The 22,899-nt window shown below is 42.3% G+C and overlaps 1 protein-coding gene across 1 annotated transcript; it reads right to left on the bottom strand.

The window, feature by feature from the left end:
- Positions 1 to 295: 295 nt before the first annotated feature.
- On the bottom strand, positions 296 to 20,354 carry ZDHHC7 (zinc finger DHHC-type palmitoyltransferase 7). The gene is made up of 8 exons (XM_039558246.1): positions 20,267 to 20,354; positions 14,792 to 14,877; positions 12,261 to 12,586; positions 9,612 to 9,736; positions 5,064 to 5,160; positions 4,739 to 4,820; positions 3,439 to 3,569; positions 296 to 2,448 (listed from the first exon to the last, which is right to left on the bottom strand). The coding sequence occupies exons 3-8, from the start codon at positions 12,567 to 12,569 to the stop codon at positions 2,272 to 2,274; spliced, it is 921 nt and encodes a 306-aa protein (XP_039414180.1). The 5' UTR covers positions 12,570 to 12,586; positions 14,792 to 14,877; positions 20,267 to 20,354; the 3' UTR covers positions 296 to 2,271.
- Between the last annotated feature and the right edge of the window lie 2,545 nt (positions 20,355 to 22,899).

Genomic DNA, 22,899 nt, shown 5'->3' with positions numbered 1-22,899 from the left:
CAACAGGGCTGGAACACAATGAGCTTTAAGGTCCCTTCCAATGTAAATCATTCCATGGTTCTATACCAAAATAAGCAGCTACACCAGAGGAGGAAGAAAAGGGAATTCCCAAGAAGAGATAAAGAGTGTAGCTTAAAATTCTTAATAAGCAGAGGAGCCTCTTTAATTTGGAGCAGTATCACCTGTTAATTAATATAAATACAAATTAATTACAAACGGAAGGATTCAAGACCATTTTCCTGAAGCTGCTTCAATCTAAATATACGTGGGGAAAAAAAAGTGACATGTAGAGAAGTTAATCAACTAAGACTTCAATTCATTAGTTTATTCTTTTTTTACATAATAAAAAAAATTACAACATAAGGATTTGAAAAGCCGAGTAAACCGGATTTCACACGCACACATTTGCCAAGTCACAGGGTTCAATCACCTGGAGTGATGTTTTCTGATTTTCTCATTGAACAATATACACAGTAAGAGCCTCAGGACAAAGCCAGACACTTTTTTCCCCCCCCCCCAATCTTTAAGGTGTGCAACTGAATATGCACAGAATTCTGTGGAACTTCCAGCTTTCCCCTCAGTTTTGTTCATTGGACTGCAATTCCAGTGGATTTCCAACTAGGAAGCCTCCAGCATTCCACACCACCACCACCACCCTCCCCAAGAGAAGTGAAAATATCCCAAAGTATTGCACAGTTTTGTTCACAGGGCCACAGACAAGAAATGGATCCCTCAGTACCTTCAGGCACCCCATGGAACAGAAGCTGATGGAGCTGGAACCAGGATGCCACAAAGAGATGGAGAAGCAGGGCACTGACAAAGGAAACAGCTCCTGCAGGGCACAAAGGTTGGAATGCAGGGCTCTGAACTGCTCGAGGTGGGACAGGTCACCAGTGCCACTGGCTGAGCAAAAGCAAGAACAGGACAATTTTAAGGCAAGTCCCAAAACAGGGAGCTATTAACTTTCTAGGCACGATTTCAAGCTATGCATCAAGGCTCCTGCTTTATCCTTTATATTGTCAGTAATTTATAGGTTAACAATAATACAAAAAATAGTCTAAATGTAATTTTTAAAGAATCAACTTTTAGCTGGATTTTTATTACTTGCAGCTTGTATTTCATTACTTGCAGATTTATGAACATTTTTTAGCACTACTGCTGTTTGTCAGGCCCACATAAAGCAGTTCTAGATCTATATTGCTCTCATTTCTTCAAAGTAGTTTTGGTTGGAAATGGTTAAACTCAAAATAACTCGTTCTATTGCAGATATTTCTACATTTAAGATGTGTTGTACTTGAGAAAGGAGGGAAGTTGCCTCTTTCTCTGATGTCTTTGTTCAAGGGATCATTAACAGCTTTCCTTCTATGAAAAGTCTGTACAGTAAAAAAGGGGCAGAGCAAGACCCTACAAGGACGAAGTGTTTGCAGTGAATGACCCCCAATTTGTCCACTCATTGTCACCCCACACAGCAGGACACTGGTCCCACTCATCCCTGCACAGTCCACACTTGAGTTCCTCGGGAAACAATGCATGAGGAATTGGAGATGCACCTCCCAGGGCAGGATTTGGCCCCCAGACAGGTTACAAGTGTTGTCGAGCAAAAATGTAGCCTTTCCCTAAATTCCAGATGGGATGGACACTGCCAAACACAGGCCATGCTTTAGGGAGCCTGGGAAGATGCTGGGCAGGGCTGTGACAGTGCCTCTGTGCTGGGCACCAGCCCTTGGCATCACCTGCAGGTGAGGAATGTGTGGGACGCAGAGGTACAGCTCTGTTTAGCAGGATGAGCTGAAAGAGAAAGGAGAACTGAACTAAGCACTATTCCCTGAAATCTGCATTGAGAAGGCTGTGTCTCCCTGGAGATCAACTTTCACCAGAATGCTCCTCCTAATGATTGACAACTGCACCCAAGGACTTACACTTGGTATAAAAACACACTGGTAATTCCCCAGACATTTATCAAATAAAAAGGATTTAACAAAAAACGGGGAAGTCATCTCAGAAAATAAATTACAGTAGCATGACAACATTTGGCTTCTTTAGTGTGACCACGTGCTTTTCCTCTGGTATCCTGCTGTGAAGATCATGGCAGATCCAGTTCCTGTCTCAGAATTAATGAGATGTCTGTGACAATAAACGTAGAAAACTCTGCTTGCTACAAGCAAATGTCTGATATCAGTTTCACCTGGTCACAGATTATATGTAGACAGCCTTCTCTGGCCCCAAAATAAATATTTTATAGGATTCTTGCAAGTTCCAGCATATTTAGACTCAAACAGAAAATTCAGGTCCTCCTTTCTTTCCTCGCAGTAGAAGTCGCCTGATCCGAAATCCTGCGAAAGGGTTGATCCACAGGAGTGAGGGCTGGCCCCCAAAAACAGATTTCATCCCTTCCCAGCGGAGTCTGCGCTCCCACGTTGGCTTTTCACTCTTCAGTCTTTCAATCTCCTGTAAATAAGCACAGGCAGGGGTGCACTGCTAAGTCCAAAGTTTAGTTTAATCTAATGGTGGCTGTAAAAACTGGGTTTGCATTTTTATTGCATTGCTCCTCAGCTGATTAGTTTCTTACTGCTATTTAATTATTAAGGAAGAAAGTAGACACTGTTTTAGCCCCTTGGACACAGGGCAGGAATTTAGGATATAAAATGCGTATAAGAAGGCTGATCTACCTCAACCTCTTTCCCCCCCATGAAAAAAGACAAAAATCCCAGAAAAGCTGATGGATCCACATGCAATAGTCCTACCCTGCAAGTTGTTTACTCAGTTAATGAAAGCAGACAATCAGGCTCCTGCTCCACAATTACTGGAGCCAAGATTGCTCTCCCAAATGCATTATTTTGATGGTCATTTTCTGTGCTTCCCACTAATGAAGGCTCAATATTTACCAATTGTTTTGCACTTCTCCTCAGTACAGAAACACACTTTTAAACATGAGAAAATATTGAACAGTCACAGGATTCAATTTCCTTATGTTTCCAGTCAATTATTCTCTCAAGATGTAATACAGCAGATCTAAGGGCAAGGGAGCTAAAGGCCCAAACTATGTTTTATCCTCTGATAAAATGTATCAAAGTGAAGTGAACAACAGTGATTTTCAGTGTAAACCTGAGAAAAGCAAACACTTCCCATGGCACCCATCAGGAATTTGTGCCAGCAGAGAAGGGAAAGTCAAAACTCAAGTCAGAAGCTTTGCATTCTTTGTCATTTAAAACCAAACTACAAAATGTCAGAAAAGCAAATAGTGCAATAAGCTCTGTTAGAAAGCAGCCCCCAATAAACTATTCCAATCTTCCCAGCTGTCAAAAATAAAAATGAGGAACTATTGAAGTTTTGCAGCTTTCTCCAAAATAAGAGCCTCTCCTCACGCAAATAAAACCACATCTAATCACATCTTCCCAAAACAGATCTTATAGAATACAAAAAAGTCGAGGTTTTTACCGTTTCATCATTGCATATTGAGTGGATTTGGGTGCCAAACATGACTGCAGTGAAAGTGAGAAACAGAAAACCTTCAAGGCACAAGAAGATCATCAGGATCACAGTTACAGGTGGGGAGAAGTCACTGCACTCTGTGAAAATGAGATAGGTGGTTACAAAAAAACCCCAACAGCAAATTATAGAGCATGTTCTACATGTCTGGCACTTGAAATAATATTTCACAATTAAAACAAACTTCTGTTTTTGCAGCAGCTTTATCTGCTGACCAAGAAAATAAAGACTTTTATGGAAGTAACACTTCTGGCTTCCTATAAAGCACGTGGTAACTATTTCTGCAATCCTGCCTTGGGATTTCAGGGATATCAAATAAATGTTTGCACATGAGGTGACTGAAGAACTCAGAACTGCACATGTGAGAGCAGCTTAGAGCTTCCTGCACGACAGATGCTGTAAAAACCATCCCCACTGTCAGCCCTGACTTGCTGGCTAATACAGATGTTCTACTTGGCTGTGATTGCTTTATTATTCTTCTTTTAATTCTCCACACAAAGTAATCAGGTTCTGCCTCACATTTACAGTTACATCTCTGGAGAGCCTCTGATCACCTGATTAACTCAATTCTATTTAAACAGGGAAGGCATGGGATAGTGTACAGGAAGGTGAATGTTTCAAGTAAAAAAAAGTTCTAAGATTCCATCCATTTAATGAAATATTCAGAAAAAAATGAAAATCACATGGAATTTCCTGTTGCTTCATATACCAAATGAATATCAACAATATTCTGCTAAAAGCACAAGACCAGAATGAGCTCTGGCACACCAGCACATTAAGAAATGCAAGCCAGAAGTCTAAATAAAAAAACTGGGACAGTTTAGGAAATTTCTTTTCTGCAGGAGCTCCGCAGTTGGCTCCAGTAATGGAACGAGGGAGAAATTCATTTAAATTTCAGATGTCATTCCCAGAACTGAGGTGGGACACACAAAGCCCTAATTTAGGTGATGTAGTGCTGAGGTGGTTGAGGACCAGCTCAGTTTCCTTCCTACTACAGAGGTAGTAAATTACTACTGTGTGTAAAGGGAGTGAGAATGCCCCTGACAGCCACAGCTCTCACAGAGAATGACTGATGGAAAAGGGGGGGAAAAAAACCAAAGAAAGAAAAAGGAGAGCGTTGGATAAACAGATCTGAAATGTTTTAAGGACATCACTTTAAAAAGATGGGACTAAAAGAGGTGGAATGCTATGACTTTTCCCTAATATCTGCTAGATGATGATAATGAAAACTAAGAGTTTATTTGCTCACCAGTCCATTGCCCTCGGACACAGGAGAAGAACTGAAACCCACAGAGTACGAGAGCATGAGCTGAAATTAGGGCTATGTACATCTGCAAACAAGAGACAGCATCATTTCACTCACTGTCACTACACAAAACACAGCAGAATAAAGAAAGTTTGGAACAACAGCATTGCACAGGATTAAAATGAATATGGGTAGAAATATCTTGCAAACCCACCCAACCAAAACAACACGATCGTGTCCTAAAGCCATTATTCACTAAACACAACCAAAATTGTTATAATCAAGGTAGGTTCAGACTAAAATCAAGCTGCTGGTGATGTTCACTTACCGTAAACAGAACAAAGAATCTCTGATTTTTCTCCCCCACACAATTATTCACCCACGGGCAGTGGTGATCCATCTTTCGGATGCATCGCTTGCAAATACTGGAAGAAAGGACAAGAGGCTTCTGTTGAGAAATTGTATTTTAGATGTAGAAACAAGGGCAGCCAGCAGCCATAGGATGATGTGCTGAAATATTTCTTGACAAACTGCAGACAGAATTTGCATTTCTTTATAGAAACTGTTTGTTCCCTCTCACAACTCAGCTTCTGTTACCTCCAAAACTGTGTACATAAAATATTCCTCACAATAAAACACCATCACTGCATAGCCAAACACACAATCAAGCAAATCCAGAACTTCAGATACTTGTGAAGTTCTTTGTTCAGAGCTGAGCAAAGCTTCAGTTCTCTCTAGATTCAGTATTACTGAAACCTTTTCCCTTCTGGAGAAGCTTTCTTAGCTTCTAAAGTAAATATTTCACGTTTACAAGCTTTCAAGTTGTAAATTTTGCTTGTGGATAAGAAAAAACCCAAGAAATTCACATTTTCAAGAGAGAAACTGTCACTCTTGAGGTCTCAACCGGCCATAAAATTCTAAACGTACGCAATCAGAATCTGAAGTAAAGCACAGCTTATACAGTGTCAGACCTCGCTTCCTCAACAGAAAACACAAAGACTGAAACTATAACCAGCACTTATGGAGAGGCTACTTGTTCAAGACTCCTTCAACACTCCTGTTCTCTGCTGGTTCACTGGGTTCCTGCCCAGTTTTGAGTCAAGGCTATGTCAACAGAAGTCAGTAACTCCATTTTACATTTGCCATACAGCAGCAGAGGGCTCAATTCTGCAGCCAAATATGAAGAGTTATACACGAAAAACAAAACAGTTCAACATCTGTTGTAGTTCTTCATAAATCAATAGCTTAAGCAATGCTGATGTTCCATTTTCCCAGCTTTGTACTTAACACAGCCACACACTCAGTGCTCCAGATTTTCCTGTGGAATACCCAGAACATTAAAGATTTTTCACTTCAGCAGTTACCAAGCCAAATAAGCCTAAAAAAGGCAGGCACTCTTATTCAAACCCCTTTGTTTTTAACACAGGCTGATTTATGTGTGGTATCTACAAGTACTGCAGTGACAAACCACAAAGCAAAGCTGGGTGACTGTCACTGGAGTGACAAAAGAGGGAGGTGTGGGGGGAAATCAATGCTCTGAGGCAGAAAATAATTTTTAAGTCATCACATTTGTATGATTCTAAGGTAATTCAGCAAGAGGCAGAATATACTACTGTGCAGGTGATGTGGAAGAATCCCAAATGAAGCTGCCTCTGCCCTGAGCTATCAAAACCCAGCCCCTATGTTCCCCTTGCCTCCTGTTTTATGGACATTAAAGAGGATTCATCCTCTGCTACAAATGACTTTTTAAATACAGGCGAAAATCCCAATACCAGATAAACACCACAACCATTCTCTGGTGCAGGAAAACCAGGTATCACTCAAGAGGAGGCATTCAGGAGGCTTCTCAAAAGACTTTCCTTGCTGCAAGTTCAGCCTCTCATTTCCCTGAGTACCACAACCACGCAAGGCTCTTGATGTGTCACAGAATCCATGCCAGCACTCCAAAAGCAATATTAATGCAAAGTGCTGAGTAAAATCCCATCCAGGCTCAACTGAGCTGAATGCTGGAGGATGTGAGGTGGGCAGGACTTGCTTCTGCTCATTCAGAATTTCTCACAAGCCCACACAGAGCTCAGATATCTGGAACCCTGCCTTCATTCCTGATCTCCCACCAAAAATCTCACAGCAATGCTTAAAGCAGTGGTTCTGCCTTCTTCCTACCCCATCCCTTGTATTTTATTCCTCTTTATGCAGCAGGAGTTTGGGGAAATCCCTCCCTCAGCTGCACCCTGGGTCATTCACCCTACACAAAAGAGAAGCAAAGAGAACAAGCACCTGTGGGTGGAGGAAGGTCTCTCCTCCAGCCTGAAATTGCTGCTCCATGAACTTAGGGAGGTGCAATTACAGCTCTGAATGCCAAAGATAACATCCAGAAAGACACAGATAAAGACTCAAGAGAAATGGGTGTGGATAACAGATATTCCCAGGGAGCCTAATGGAAACATCTCAGTGACTTAATTCAGAGTAACAGCTCCCCACACACAAACAGAGGCACTCAGAACAGGCAGAAATGATGACAGCTGTGCTCCTTCAGTGAAAATGAAAACCCATTCACTCAGGATAGGGCTCTTCCCCATGCTGAAAATGTTAACTGCTCAGTAAAACATCGGTTTAATGTATTTCAGACATGCTTAGCTGTAAATAAAAGGTTCTTGCTCTTTTCCCCATCACTAATATGTGTTTTGAAACTATTTTTCTTCCTTAAAAGAACTTCTGTTGCAGTGTTGCACAACAATTTTCGTAACTACATCCTAAGAGTCTCTTCTGTTAATAATGTACTACTCAAAACATGCACTGTGGCTTTGAGTGAAGTATTTCCCAACAGGAACCAACTTCAATTTTCATTTTCAAGTCTCTTCTATCAGCAAATTGCCACTTTGAATACTTGGGACTAGACCATCCTTTTAATGTGCTTGGAATGGGTTTGCAAACCAATAAAAAATTGGCAGCATAATCAAACAAACCCTTTTTCTACTGGGCAAACTCCTGCAGCGATAAATCGAAGGCAAAGATTCAGATTAACAGAAACAAAGACAATAAAACCAGAAATCCAGCTGCTGAGAAAAACATGACAGCAGCCTCACAAAAGGATACCACAACACTATCAGGCTCTGGCTTTCTCTTTCAGAGGTTCTGTGGAGCCAGAGATGCACTGAGCAAGCCCCAAAATGCCTCCTTTGCCCTTAGGTAGAACATCAAACAGAATATTTAACCAAGGATTAAAACAACTCATAAGACACACAGAGCTGGATCCCTAAACAGGTGCTTGGGGAAAACAAACCCTTTGAAAATATCAGATATCTCCTTTATCACAGGCATTATCTATTCTTGCTCTGCTTCAACAATAACTGTTGCTCAAATTCTTGCTATAAAGAAGGTATTTGAGCTCCAGGCTCTCTGATACTCCAGCTCTTTTTCTGTCATATGGAGAGTTCAACATATGATGTTGAGGGCTCCTTCCAAATTAGCAAACCCTATCAGGACCAAAGATGTGGCAAATGCTGTCCAAAGATACCTGCAAGGTCTCTGTAGGAATCAACCTAAATGTGGGATGAGAAAATCAGTGAGATCCCACCCAAACTCAGCAGGGGCTCCCAGGTGTCCCTTTGTGCAGCCCATGGACACAGAGCCAGGCCATGTGAACACTGCACAGCTCTTCTGGATCCCCAGGGATTTATTTCCACCTTCCATGCTGCCACAGGAGCAGCAGTGCTGTCTCCACCCCCAGCCATCCTCATGAACACTCCCGAGCTGATAAAGCATCAGCACCACACTCCCTGCACAGGAAGGCAGCCCTGGGATCTGCACCCCAGCAAAATCCACACACAAACTAGCTGGAGATTGTTCCATAGTCGCCTATTCATCCATGGAACTTCTCCCTTCACACTCCAGATACAAAAACCCACTCACAGCTGAGAGAAGAACAAGAGTTCGGTGCCAAGGCTGAGTATTTATAATGGGAGCAGCTTCTGAGCCGTAGCATTTGCACTGAGCAGTGACACACACGAGGCTTTTAATTTAGAACCCACAAAGCTACAGAATCATCTCAGAGTCCTGACAAGACTCTGCTCTGTTCTTTTGACAGGCACTAACTCAAGGATTTCAGTTTAATACTCCTCACAATTCACCACACATCACTCCCCACACCTAGAGAGCCACCAGAAGCATTTGCATCTTTATGTAAGCCCTGATTATGCAGGCACAGCTATTTTCAACTGGCACACAATAAACACTACAACAGCATTTCCACAGTGCCTGAAAACTCCAAAGATTGAGAATTAAAAATATACATTTACTATCTCTTCCATAGCATGTTTAGTTCAAATGATCATCACTTCTGTCCTTATTCAAATGGATTTTCAATAAGCAGAAGTGCATTTAACAATTATTCATGCAACTTTGGGAAAATAATCTGCTAGTTCACATAAAACTTCAAATGCACTGCAAAGAAGAGATGACACAAAGTAATCATTTAAAACTACTCTGAATTTTGTTAATTTAAGACTGCAGGAGTCATTTCTTTCATCAGCTCCTCTCAGAAATTTCTGAGATCCTTCTCTTTGCCCTGCATTACCCACATCACAGCACAATAACTGCAGTGATGCATTGGAAAGAATATTCACAGATCAAAATTATTTAAGACACCAGAGAACAGTTATTTTTATAAAATCTTTGAGTCTCTTACTTCTCTCCCCTCACCCACAGTCATTTTTGGCCACAGTATATTACACTTATAAAATACTCTGCAATGTAGAAATTTGAAAGTTTAGCAGACATCAAAAGAAATTTGTGGGGGATAAAAATGAACAGATAAATATCAGGAATGTTATTCCATGCCTCCAAATGCAGAACTCTTTAAGGAAGTCTGGCATACCTGCAGTGGTGTGCACGCTCGGGTTTGATACTACAGCACTTGGGACATTTGTAGATCACTTCTCCTGGTTTCAGTTGCAAATTATCCATGTATTCTTTAGTGGCATTTCCTTTGGGCACAGCCCCCTGAAATCATTTCAATTAGAGGAGAGAAAGCTTGTTAAATGGCATGAGAGCATTTAAAAATACATTTCATAGACTTCATACCAGTAACCTCCGGATAACTGCTGAAATAAGTTCATTTATTCAAAGCCAGTCTGCTGTAAGCCAGAATCAATTCCAAATGAATAAATTACCTCTGCTTGACCTCAAATTCAGCTTTATTTCAGCAAGACTCATCTCTGGCCAAGTATTAGCTTAATTCTCATAGAATATCCTGTCACCAGCCCACAGAAATGAAGAGGGAGACACATCTTACCCTGCAGATACAAGCACTGCTCAGCATTTGCTGAGAAGTTAACCCAAATATTTGTTGCAGCATTTGATTATTGGGCCAAGCCATCCACAAAAGTTAAATCAGCAACTACTTGAAAGATGTTATTTCCGCTCTCTGAAGCCAGGGTTTAACCACCTGCCCTGAGTTTTTGGGAACTGTCATCCTTTTTTCCTTAAATATTTGGCTTGGACACTGTTAGCATGAACCAGCACTGGCTTCTTCATTCTTCTTTATTGGGCAGCTTCATGGCAAATAGTTGAAGGAACTGATTCAAAAGAAAAATAATTGATTGGGAAAAGAAATTAATTTTCAGTGATTAGTTCTCTGATCTGATTATCACAGAGCAGATCAGCCTCCTGAGTTCAGGATCTAAATTTGGATCAGTAAGCAGAAAATAATGGACACACCACTGTCACCCTGCTCATTTATGGAGGTAAAGTCTTATCTGTGAGAGGAAGTGATTGTGAAATAAACTGGGATGTGACACCCAAGTGCAAGGGCCTTTCTGTACCAACTGCTCCAGGTCAGCACTTCCTTCACACAGGGAGAGCTTTCTCCAGGTCAGCCTAAACCAACTGCAACATTCTACAATTAATTCTCATTCCAAAAAAAACTCGTTCAAAAAAAAAAGGCAACTTCAGCACTTGACACAGACACCTTAAGAAGTTCTGAGACAGAATTAAGAAGCCAGCAGGAATTCAGATTCCACTGCCAAACACTCCTCTGCTTAGGCAGGGAGTTTTTGTTATTATGGCCTGGAACAATAGATTTGTGTTTGTGTTGCCCAAGAGACAGCCCAGGTCCTGTCCCAGCTAAGCTCTTTGGCTGAGTGGTGCTTCAAATTTGAACTGGTACTCACAGGGGTTCAGAGAGACTTCCTTAAACACTCATGTTTTACTCCTCAAGTGTATTTTGCAATCTGAATGTTCTTACTCGAGTTAATAATTTGGTGTAAACATCTCACATTCCCCTATTCACCTGTCACAAGGATGAGAACCTCAGGCCATGCTTTTAAGCATTTTGCTGACAAAAATATGCTCTACTTCAAAAACACCTTTCACGGTCACAGCCAGCCACCAAAAATCTATTTTTATAGTTACAAGAGTAAATTTAATTCACATATGTTTCGAGGCAGTTCATTCCTTTCTTCCTTTAATCTTAAGTTTCTATCACACAGTTGCGTCTTCCATTCTGGGAGTCAGCAGGAAAGGAAGAGAGGAAAAAAGCAGTGACTCATCCCAGTTTAGATCATGTTTTACCCATAAAGAACAACACAGGTCTAGAAAGACACCCAGGTTTACCAGCTCATATGTTTAAGCAATAAATCCTTAAACCATTAACTCTCTTAGCTGTCACAGTTTGTAGAAGTTGTAATATTTCATCACTGGGTGTGGGCAGAAGCAAACCAAAGACCTAGAAAATCATTAACTACAACACCCTGCTGGGGTTTTGAATGCTCCCATAACTTCTCTATACACTGCTACTGTCTCAAAATCTGGAGAAAATAGATGTTTTCCCCCTCACCCCCCTTTTCCCAGATTTATTCCCTAAAAATAGTAATAGATTTTAATATAAAATAAACGATTTCATCTCTTGAAGAGTAAAAGTCCTAAGAAATGAGCACTTTCAAGATCTCTTACACCTGTACTGCTTCAATGTTTGTTCAGCTTAAATCTCCCTTCTCTCTGACTCCAAAAACCTAAACACAAAAATGCAGGAATCATGTGGGATAGTGATTTTTCCATTATGCCAAAGTGTGCCTGAGGTTTTGCAGCACATCCACCTCTAGAAGTTCTTCCATGTGCCACAATTGGAAGAAACATTTCAAGAGATACAACAGGATGAAGGTACAAACTGTGAAAATAAACCTGATGGAAAAAAAGGAGGAAAAATGAGGACAGAGAAGACTAAACTTTACTAGCGTCCTCAGGACCTGGGGTAATATTTTACTGGTTTTTCTTGAGTCTAACACTCTTATAAAAATTTTATATTGACTGTTCCTTTATGATTTCATTAATGGAACAACAAAAGAAGTACAGGTACCATCCTGACGGTAAGTACAGGGATCATCAAAACCTTGAGGGTTTTTAATCTAACATGAGGATTTTGACTCTAACACTACTTTTTCCAGCAGGAGAAGACTGGTATCACTTCTACAAACTTCTCTGCAGATGGAGGGAACAATCCAATGCCAAGGAACTCTTGGATACTTACTGGATCAGTCAGCATAGTCCTCAGGTGCGACGACAGAGCCAGCACTGCCAAGCAGTTAAAGAGAACCCCATTGATCACAGAGTACCAAAAGTCTTTGGAAGGCAGCAACATGACAAAAGTCACTACGAAGTCTGCATAGACTACCAGGAGCCAGGTCATGATGGCACAGACCATGCCACAGCCATCCCGGATGAACCAGACCCTCTCGGCCATGTCGGCCTCCGAGGAGGAGGAGGAGTCGTAGCTGTCATTGTCAGCCAGGAGCGGGTGGTGCTCGACATCGCGGAAACGGTGCCCTGATGACTGCATGGTTTGCTGGCCTCGCCCTGCAGGGACAAAGACACCATCATCATCATCCTCATCATCATTATTATTAACTAATTATGAGGAAACTCAGTGCCGGTGGCTCTGGGTTTTTGTTTCTGGGAGGTAAAGCATGTCTGACTTCAAAACAGAACTGAGATTCATTTTGATCGACACCTGAACAATTCTGTGGCTACACAAAAATGAATATGAGAGAAGGGGGGACGTGTTTTAAGGTTTTTTTTTAAGACTTAGTTTTTCATTCTTATTCTTCTACTCTAATGTCATTGGTAATAAATTAGGCTGATTTCCCCAGGCCAAGCCTGTGATGGTAATTTCTGAGTGATCTCTCCTGCCCTTAGCTCAACCCACACGCCTTTTTTTCTATTTTCTCTCTCCTTTCCAGCTGAGGGGAGTCACAGACCAGCTTTGGTGGGTGTCCAGCCAGGGTTAACCCACCACAAACATGCAACTTCAATGCCTGACAGATTTTAGACTGGTTTCATTTCCATCACGCTGTGCCCATAAACCACTCCTCTTCTGTTAAAAACACAACTTCTCTCTTTTATCTCAAACTAAAATGGCAAAGTCTTCATTAAATTGCAGCTCATGTCTCTCTGAAAACAGCAAATTATGGCACCAGACTGTTGACTTCTCATTCTGCTCTAGTAAGTGAGGGAAGAGCAGAAAGGAAAACCAGGATGGGAAAAAAGCTGTTCTAATACATTGCTCACAACAAACAAGCAAGTCAGAAAGCAACTAAATATGTTGACAAAAATGCAACTGTTTTGGAAAAACCACAAGCCTGTTACAAAGATATATTGGATAACTTATGAAATGGTCTCAGATCAGCCCAAACTTAAGGGAAACAAATGGTTGTGGTTAAATTAACATGGCAACAGATTACATGAATCGGATTTTCAAAGAACACATTAATTAATTTAATTTCATGAAAACTCTTTTAGGGCTTTGTTGTCCTTCCAACGTGGAGCAAAAACCAGACTTGAAGCCTTAACCGTTCTCATGAAAACTGAATTATTTTCCAGACATCTCTCCCAAGGAAAGATATGGAATGGCAGAACTGAAGTGCTATCAACAAATAGGAGACAAATTAAAGCCTAAACATTAGGCCTGAAGAATATCCTGCTGCTTTAAAACTATACCAGGTTCTAAAAATCATATCGATTCATGCTATTAAGGGCCATGTCTGAGAGAAACTTGAAAGCTTTTCTATTGATTTATGACAGGCACACAGAGGCCTCCCTTTTCCCCCCCTTATTAATGGCAGCCTATATACGGCTGTAGGGATTATGGCACTGCAATTTCCATCCCAAGACCTTGAATATGGGATCACTTTGTCCCTCCAGAATGGGCCAAGTGACCATTACCAGGTGAAGAGAGTGGCACTGAGATGGGTTTTGATGAAGCTGTGTTTGTCTAAACCCTTTAGAAACTCTATATCAGGAAGCAGATAAACACATTTTGCCCAGGAAATCCTTCTGATGCTTGAGCCTTGATGTCAGAACCAGGCAGGAGCAATCCAAGAAACCAGAAATGAAAATAAATATAGGCAGATGCAGCAGAGAGATGCGAGAGCAACTGCAAAAATAGCTGGGAAGCTCCCAGGACACAGTGAGGTGTCTGAAGGACACATTCTCTGCTTGTGGAACAGAACAAACTGAAATTCAGCTCTGCTGCTTGGATCTATTACAATTCCTAGGAGTTAAATTGTGTTTTCTGTCCACACATTGGGGTTTTTTTGGACTAAAGTCCTTTCTCTCATCAGAATGCAGCTGCTAAGCCAAGGATGAAGTTGTCACACACTAGAAAATCACTGTAGGAAAGAATGAACTTCACCTCCCTTAAAAGTAATTCAAACTTAACCTAGATAAGGCCCTCTTCTCAACCACTTTAAATTATCCTAATCTTTCTAAATGTTCATAGTTAAAACTACAATCTTTGCCAATTAAGTCCAATAGCATTTTGGGACATCACCAGCCCTTGTGGTCAAGAAAATTCAAGTTTCATAAACTCCATAATTAGCAGCTGGAACATGAAGATAACCATGCAAATCAGTTATTAGTCCATCAGAAAAGGGCTTATAAAACTTTCAAGGAATGTTTTAAGTATGGAATTGCACAGAATTACTGCATTCATTTTGCTTAAATGTCTTAAAGACAACCAAAAAAATTTAGCACAATAAAAGAAACTCAAAACAAAACAAATACCTCAAAAATGTTTTGTACGTTATTCTGACATCCTGTCCTGCCTTTGGGCTATCCCAGGCTATTCACATAATCACGTCTGATGTAATCTGAAAAGACATCACCAACAAACTGATTAGCAAAGCTGCATCACGAAAATACTGTTAAATACAAATAATAAACATCAATGGTAGCACTTTGAAACGCTGCATGTAGCTACAATGAAAAAATTTGTATTTTATTTAGAAAACCAGGTACTTGAAAACTTGGCATTTTTAGCTGTTAACTTTTGGAAATCACCACATGGCACTTGGAGCAGGATTGCAGCACAAAACCTCACATTACATTTCTATTTGGGGAAGAGAACAGAAGAGGTGTGGGCTTGAATTGCTGTCTGATTAAAGCTGCCTAAAGAAGTACCTAGGGGTTTTTTCTTCATTTGTTCTATTTTCTATTTATTTGAAGTAAATTTTGTGATGTGGAAATCACTCTCATTTGCAAGGTTAAATTAATAGAGTTTGAGAGTAACATAAGGATTCTGACATTTAAGAGCTACAGCAAATACAAAGTCACTTTCTTGAAAAGGAAAGCTTCTGAAAGCAGCTTGTTAGAAATAGATACTCCAAATAGAACATTACTGATAGACTGCTTCAGTATACATTTTCAAATTTTCCCAGTTCAAGGGGAATTGAAAAGGAGAAGTCTCTTATTCAAACAAACACAAACATTCTACTGCAAGACTAAATGGTACTGCAAATGTTTATTATGCACATACCAGAATTATTGAATAGATTGGGTTGTTGGAAGGGACCTTTAAATGTCCCCCAGTCCAACCTCCTGCCATGGGCACAGACACCTCCCACTATCCCAGGTTGTTCCAAGACCCCATCCAATCTGAGCTTGGACATTTCCAGGGATGAGGCATTCACAGCATCTCTGGGCAACCTGTGCATCCCCATTGTAAAAAACTTCTGATACCAAATCCCAACTGACCCTCTTTGAGTCTAAAACCATCCCCCCTTATCTTGTGTATCACTGCAGGAAGCTGTGATTGCTTTGTGGTTTGCTTTACAAATAACCTTTCAGGCTTTTCTTAAACTTCACAATATTGTGAAATCCACAACCATTAAGTTGTCACTGATGTGGCATTTGGTGGCAGCTGAGCAGAGACACACGAGCAGACAGGTTGAGTGTCTCACATTAATGTGCAGTGTCACCCACCCGTTTGGAGCTGAGGATGACAGGCAATGGAACACGACACACTCAGCCTCAGCAGGTGAAATATTCGAGTCAGAGTAATCAGCTGCAATTGCTCACGGAGAGTTTATTGACAAGACAGGGATGTGATTTGTTCAGTCAGGCCCTAATCCCAACTGCAATCCTGTGCAAAATCTGTGTTTATCACAGCCTCAGCAGTTACTGGTTTATGTGCAAGTGTCCCCTCAGATCAGCTTTGCAAGAATAATGGATTTAGGCATTCTCATGTGATTTCCCTTGTCCTTCTCCCCTCCAGCTGCTCCCACCTCGGTCCCTCCAAGGGAAGAGGATCAATGTTTGAAAGCTCTCCCTTTATGAAGAGCTCAGCATCCCCACTGAGATGCTCACAGCTTCCCTCTACTCTTCATTTATTTGCTTCAATGCCTCTCCTAACCAAATTTACTCTTTGTTGCATACGTAAGAGTACAAAAGGACAAAGCATTACACTCCAACCTCTAATACACCAAGCAACAGTTTTTAATTTGACCTTTCCCAAGTCATTATCTTGCACCAGAAGATAACACTACATTATTCAATGCTTCATGCACAACATCATCTGTTTGCACACGTGGTTATATTAAACCTGACCCAATCCAGTTCCACTCTTAGGTGTTACTTGAAATTCTCAGGTTGGGAATGTGTCACCTGACCGGCACCTCACTGGTACTGAAACTCAGGCCTAAAATGCAGAAATACCATTGGAATAAAAAAAACCCCAAACAATTTTTGAAGAAGTTACATTATAAACTCATGATCACCAGAAAGAGAGTCCTGTAAAATGACTGGTTTCAGTGGAAGATTACCACAGGGTATTAGGAAGATAAATGACACAACGTAACTAATTGTATCATAAGACCCCTGAACTGGTAATTAAATTAAAAAAAACAGGCACTTCAGGGTTAAGAACAGCCCTTTTCCCTGCTATTTTTTGAGGCAGAATGGAAAAGCATTGACAGAGGAAAAAAGAAAAGCTTATTTCTCTGCAATTTTTTTAAACAAGAATTTATATACAGGCTAAAAATCCATCAGCTGTCAAAGCATTAATTTTTTTGGCTGCCTTTTCCTTCAAGCTACACAATGGACAGTTCCTAAGTTTCCTTCCATTTCAGTAGTAACATAATAAAGAAAATGCCTTTATTTCAATATTTCTGATTGCTCTCAATAGTTGTAGGGACACCAACACATATTGCACATCAGAATAATAATCCTGCAGCACTTACACACGATGGATTTAAATCCTACCTGGAAGCAGAGCATTGGCAAATCAAAATCACAGCTCTGTAATCTCCCTAAGAGGTTACAGTATAAATATTAACTCCAGGAACTTCTGAGTTTTAAGTAAACCAAGCAGGCAACCTCCTCCTGCATCCAACTCCGTGGGCAATTTGGACTGTTCACTGCTGACAGATAAATATCCATCAGATAATGTCTGCACAGAGTCATGGCTAATTTAGAAGAATCACCTACTTTTATTACAGATCCAGGCAAGCCATACTGCAAAGGCATTTAAAAAGTCAGCTGTGGCTTGTTTTCAATTCAATTCAATTCAATTCTGGTCTAGCAGCCACCCTCACTGCAGTTCAGGAATCTGGGATGTCCTTAACACAGCACACAACTCTGGAGAAGAGCAGCTGAAACAGCTTGTGATGGAGATCCATGATACAACCCTGAAGTGTTATTTATCATCAATATATCCCCAAATCCATCCTCAGCGGCACAGCTCACCATCTTTTCAAATCCTTGTTGTTTTTGCTCTAATGAAAATATATTAAGTATTTATCTCTTGAACTTCCTATTTATACCTTGCAGCCCTTTCCTTGTGCTGGTCCATCTCTGCTCTACTGCAGGCACACATGAACAGGTCACAGTGGGAACACAGAATTAATATGAGACTGTGTGCAACACATTGACAAAAATATTCACTAAGTACATATTTAATACAGTCAAGTTTCAAGCTACTGTAACAATTCTCCTGAAGCCAGACCATCAGGAACACTGGAATTACTCCTTTCCAGGTTTGAAAAGGGGATGTGCTGCTTCTAAATCATCTCAGACTAAGGGTATATTAGAAGTACTTCAGCATAAGTATGAAGCTCTTATTGGGAAGTTGAGCACCTAATTACTTATGTATTCTTTCAAACTGAAAGAGAAGAAGTTTAGTTTAGATATACAAAATGAATTCTTCCCTGTGAGGGTGGGGAGGCCCTGGCTGCCCAAAGAAGCTGTGGCTGCCCCATCCCTGGAATTGTTCAAGGCCAGGTTGGACAGAGCCCTGAGCAATCCCATCTAATTGAAGATGCTCCCACAGGGAGTGGGGAACAAGATGATCTTTAAGGTCCCTTCCCACCCAGACCATTTCTAGGACTTATGCCAGTAGTATCTTTACAAACATCCTCAAAACCCGGAAATGAGGATTCACGGTAAAAGAAGTTATTAAAAATGAAAGAAAACACCCCTATGCATGTATTCAGAACACATATTTATACAAAGTATTACGAAGATTTGCTATCAGACACAGAACAGATTTGTGATATCAAGTCACTCTTCCATAAGCACATAATAACACCTGAGACGTTCAGCAGGATAGCTTTTCAATAACACGTCTTTCACCCAGAGATATGAAAGCCAAAGAAAATATATTACACAAGACTTTTCTGCCCAGCAAAGAACCAAACACATTATCTGGTACATCAAGAGGTCACTGAGGTACAGCAGCAAGGACAAAACACTCCTGGACTAAACAACCTTCACTTGAGAAGGACACGAACATAATCTATGGCTGGGCTTTGATTTCTGCCTCTTCTGGAACAGGGCCACAGGCTTGAATTCAGATTAGACTCCAGAAGCCTGCAGGCTTACACCAATATCAACATTGGTATGTGAAAGCTGAAAGTTTTACCTCTTTGCAGAGAGCAATTGAATGAATCACATCCTACTTAAGAGAGTAATTTTTTTATTTCTAATTTTTGCATTCATCAGTGCACTCTCCATCCTCACACTCAGTTGAAGAGAGCTCAGGTATCACATACAGTGATTGCACTGTGATATCAAGCCAGCAAGCACATTTTTATGTCAGCTATTATATCCACATCCATATCCATGTGATTCTTCCTTCCAGATTCTAAAAATAATGCTATTGGTCAAACTTTCTCACTAGCAACTTTCAGTACTCATTAGAGGAACATTCAAGCCTTTGTTTCAATTGCTCCTCATATCAGACACATAAACCCTCATATTTCCTCAATGTTCTTCATGTTCAGCCTTTCAACCGCTGCAAAATTCTATCAATTCACTTTCCTTAAAAGTTCTCTGTCCTCATAAAAGGCATAAAAAAGAAATACAGCAGATCTGTATGATACAATATATACTATGCTAAAGGAAAACCAAGAAGCTTTAGAGAGATAAAAGTATTACCAATTCCTTTCAGCCACAAAGAGCTCTCAGCTATTTAACTCTAATCTCAAACCGCTAAAATTTCACATCAGTTTATCTCCTAATGAACCAGTACGGCTCCTCTTTATCTGTAAATTTTCAAAGTCAGAGAGCATTCACTTCAAAAGAACTAATTTAAGTCTGTTAATGTGAACAGTCACGGCGACTTCAACCTAATTATGTCTCCAGCAAAGCAAACAGTTACATCACTGTAATTCTGCATCCTGATACCATCATACGAGTGGATATTCAGTATAAAAAGTAGCCAGTGATTTCCCAATCCCTTTTTAATGGCACAGATCACACTCACGCTGTGCTGTACGAACCCACCCTCTCATTTCAGAGCTATTTGCATTCCCACTTCCTGCAAGCGCTGCTCTTCCCTCCTGGAAGTAAGGAAAACTAGAACCACATAAATCAGGGAAACTCCCTGGAGCAAGCGCCAGGGCACGGCTGGAAAGGTGGGAGTCAAATGGGAGCTGCTCCCTGCCCTTCCAGCTTCCCACGGCGGCAGCTCGGACTCTCCAGCACCCGCGCTGGTGCTCAGGGACACATCCAGGCTTCTTCCCAGAGCTGCTGATGGACGACTTCTTTTTTTTTTTTTTTTTTTTTTTTGGTGTAAATAACGCGGAAAGCCACAGGAGACGCAGAAACACCCCATTAACGGAGCCCAAACAGCAGCCCAGCCCTCAGCCCGGCCTGAGGCGGCTCATCCCCGCTCGCTCTTCCCGGGGCCACCGCGCTCCTTCCCGCGGGGACCCGCCGGGGCGAGGGGACACCAGTGCGGGGAGGGACCGCGAGCGGATTTACCTCAGCAGCAGCAGCAGCAGCAGCAGCAGCAGCGGCGGCGGCGGCCGCGCTGCCCTCGGCGCGGAGGGGCGCTGGGGCCGGGCCCCGGCCGCTGGAGCTCCGCGCCGCCCGCCACCGCGCCCGGGGGTCCCGAGGCTCCCTCGGACCCGCAGATCCCGGAAGCCGCGGGGGCGGCGCTTCCGCGGGAGGCGGAAGGGACGCGCGCACCGCCCCGCGCAGGCGCGGCGGGAGGGCGGGGCGGGGCGGGGCGGGGCGGGGCGGGGCGGCCCTGAGGCAGGGGCGGGCCGCGCCCGGGCACACCCGCAGTGCCCGACCTGGAGCGGCCCGGGCGGGAAGGAACCGCCGGGATCGTCCCGTTCCACCTCCTGCCTCGGGCAGAGACACCGCGCACTGGCCCAGGGTGCGCCGAGCACCGTCCGACCTGGCCCGGGACAGTGCCGGGGATGGGGCCGCCACAGCTTAGCTGGGCAGCCTGTGCCAGGGCCTCCCCACCCTCACAGGGGTGAATTTCCTCCTAACAGCTAATCCAAACCTGCTCTGTCAGTTTGAGGTCATTCCCTCTGGTCCTGTCACTACGTGGTCGTATAAACAGTCGCATTCCATCTTTCCTGTGGGCTCCCTTCAGGCGCTGCAAGGCCACAATTAGGTCACCTTGAAGTTTCTCTTTTCCAGGCTAAACAATCCCAGCTCTCCCAGCCTTTCATCCCAGCAGAGCTGCTCCATCCCTCTGCTCATCCTGGTGCCTCCTCTGGGCTCTCTCCAGCAGCTCCAGGTCCTCCCTGTGCTGGCCCCAGGGCTGCATTCAGCTCTGCCCGTGGGGTCTCAGCTGGGCGGGGCAGAGGGGTGCGATCCCCCCGCCTTCCCTGCAGCCCACGCCGGGGGATCAGCCCAGGGCGTGGGGAGTTTCTGGGCTGGGGCGTGTGCAGCCTCTCACCCACCAACGCCCCCAAATCCTTCTCCCGGGGCTGCTCTCGATCTGCTCGTCCCCAGCCTGGTTTGAACCTGGGGTGCCGTGACCCATGCGCAGCACCTGCAGTTTGTCTTATCATACCTCATGGGCTCACTCGGGATTCGAGAGTAAAACTGAACTTGTAGGCTGCCAAGTGATGCCTCATGGTGTTACTGCCTCCCTGGAGATCTGTATCCCTCTGGAGGCTTCCTTACCAGCAGCAGGACATCACCCTGCCCCTGCGAGAACTGAACACGGGTTTTACTTCAGTTTCTCCATGAAGAATTTTTGCTTTATGTCTACACATATTTCATTACAATCCTTCATTAGCTTGTATGTCATCCGTAGAAGTGTTCAAGGCCACGTTGGATGAGGTTTGGAGAAACCTGGGATAGTGGGAGGTGTCCCTGCCCATGGCAGGGGGTAGAACTGGATGAGCTTTAAGGTCCCTTCCAACCCAAACCATTCTGGGATTCTGGGATTTCACTTCCCAGAGTCTCAGAAAGGTGATTTGGCACCTAATTCAAGAGCATGTTCAGCAGTTCACTAAATTTGGTCAACGTGTGCTTAAACATCAGTAGTTAAATTGTTTGATATGGAAATAATATTACATGATGCTCATTCGGGATTTCCCACTGTGTATTAGGAGAAATACAGACCCAGTAGCTTAAAAAGTAGAGGCAAAACAAAAAACCTTGCAGTGTGTGGGCTGAGGATATTTTAAAAACACATAAAAAATGCTGAAGGATGACAAACAGAAACGATGACAACTCGGGCATGCTTCTGCATCCTTTTTTTTCTTGTAGCATGACCACCATCTAGTGGGACACGGGCAGCCAGCGCATAAGAGTTGTGTGTGCTGATAAGTGCAATAAAATACAGCTGCTCACATGCCTGTTTGTCTCTTCTCTGTGATGAAAACCTTGATTTTACATATAATAATCTATTTCCCCACAGCTGGGTTTCACACACTAAATCAGTCGATGCCAGTGTCTCTGCTATTCAAATAGAATTATGTAAATATCTATAGACACAAGACCATAAGAGCTGATCTTTTTCTAAAACTGCCTTCTCCCTCTGTGTTTTCCTTAATGTAGCTAATACGTCATTTATGCAGGAATGAAAACAAAACGAATATTATATTCTTAGTTGTATTATATTTATTATTCTCTACTATATTAAATTATAGTGAGCTTAACCCTTGAGAAAACTACCATTCTTGTGCTTTTATTTCTGGATGGCTGAGATACAAGAATTACCCAGGAGTTACAAAAAAGTCAGGTGCTGTGTCATCTTTTTTTAGCAATATTGCAGATGCTTAAGACAGTATGCAGAAGGTTAAATTTATGCTAGTCAGGAATTCTTAAAGTCAGCTTGCTTTTTCTTTGTGTATCAGTCACAGATTTCTCATTTCCTCCTGACCTTAAAAACAAATCAGTTGAGTATTTTCCTCCCCGCACTTTTGCTAAACATGTGGAGCAGCTCTTAGGCTTGTTTTAATACACACAGCGTTGGTGTTGTCACGCAAAAAACATCCCCAGACATGTCAGGACTTTGGTTCTTCTGCAAGTCCCGCTGGTGTGGAACCCATTTCCACCACAAATAATATTGCCAAGATAAACTGTTTGCCAGAGATAACTTCAAGTCCTCAAACAAATTACCTAAGAAATGTGGAAACAGACGG

Source organism: Corvus cornix, chromosome 11 (assembly GCF_000738735.6).
Source record: "Corvus cornix cornix isolate S_Up_H32 chromosome 11, ASM73873v5, whole genome shotgun sequence".
Classification (NCBI taxonomy): Eukaryota; Metazoa; Chordata; class Aves; order Passeriformes; family Corvidae; genus Corvus; species Corvus cornix.
The sequence above is the reverse complement of the archived record's forward strand: the minus strand, read 5'-3'. Positions and strand labels throughout refer to the sequence as shown.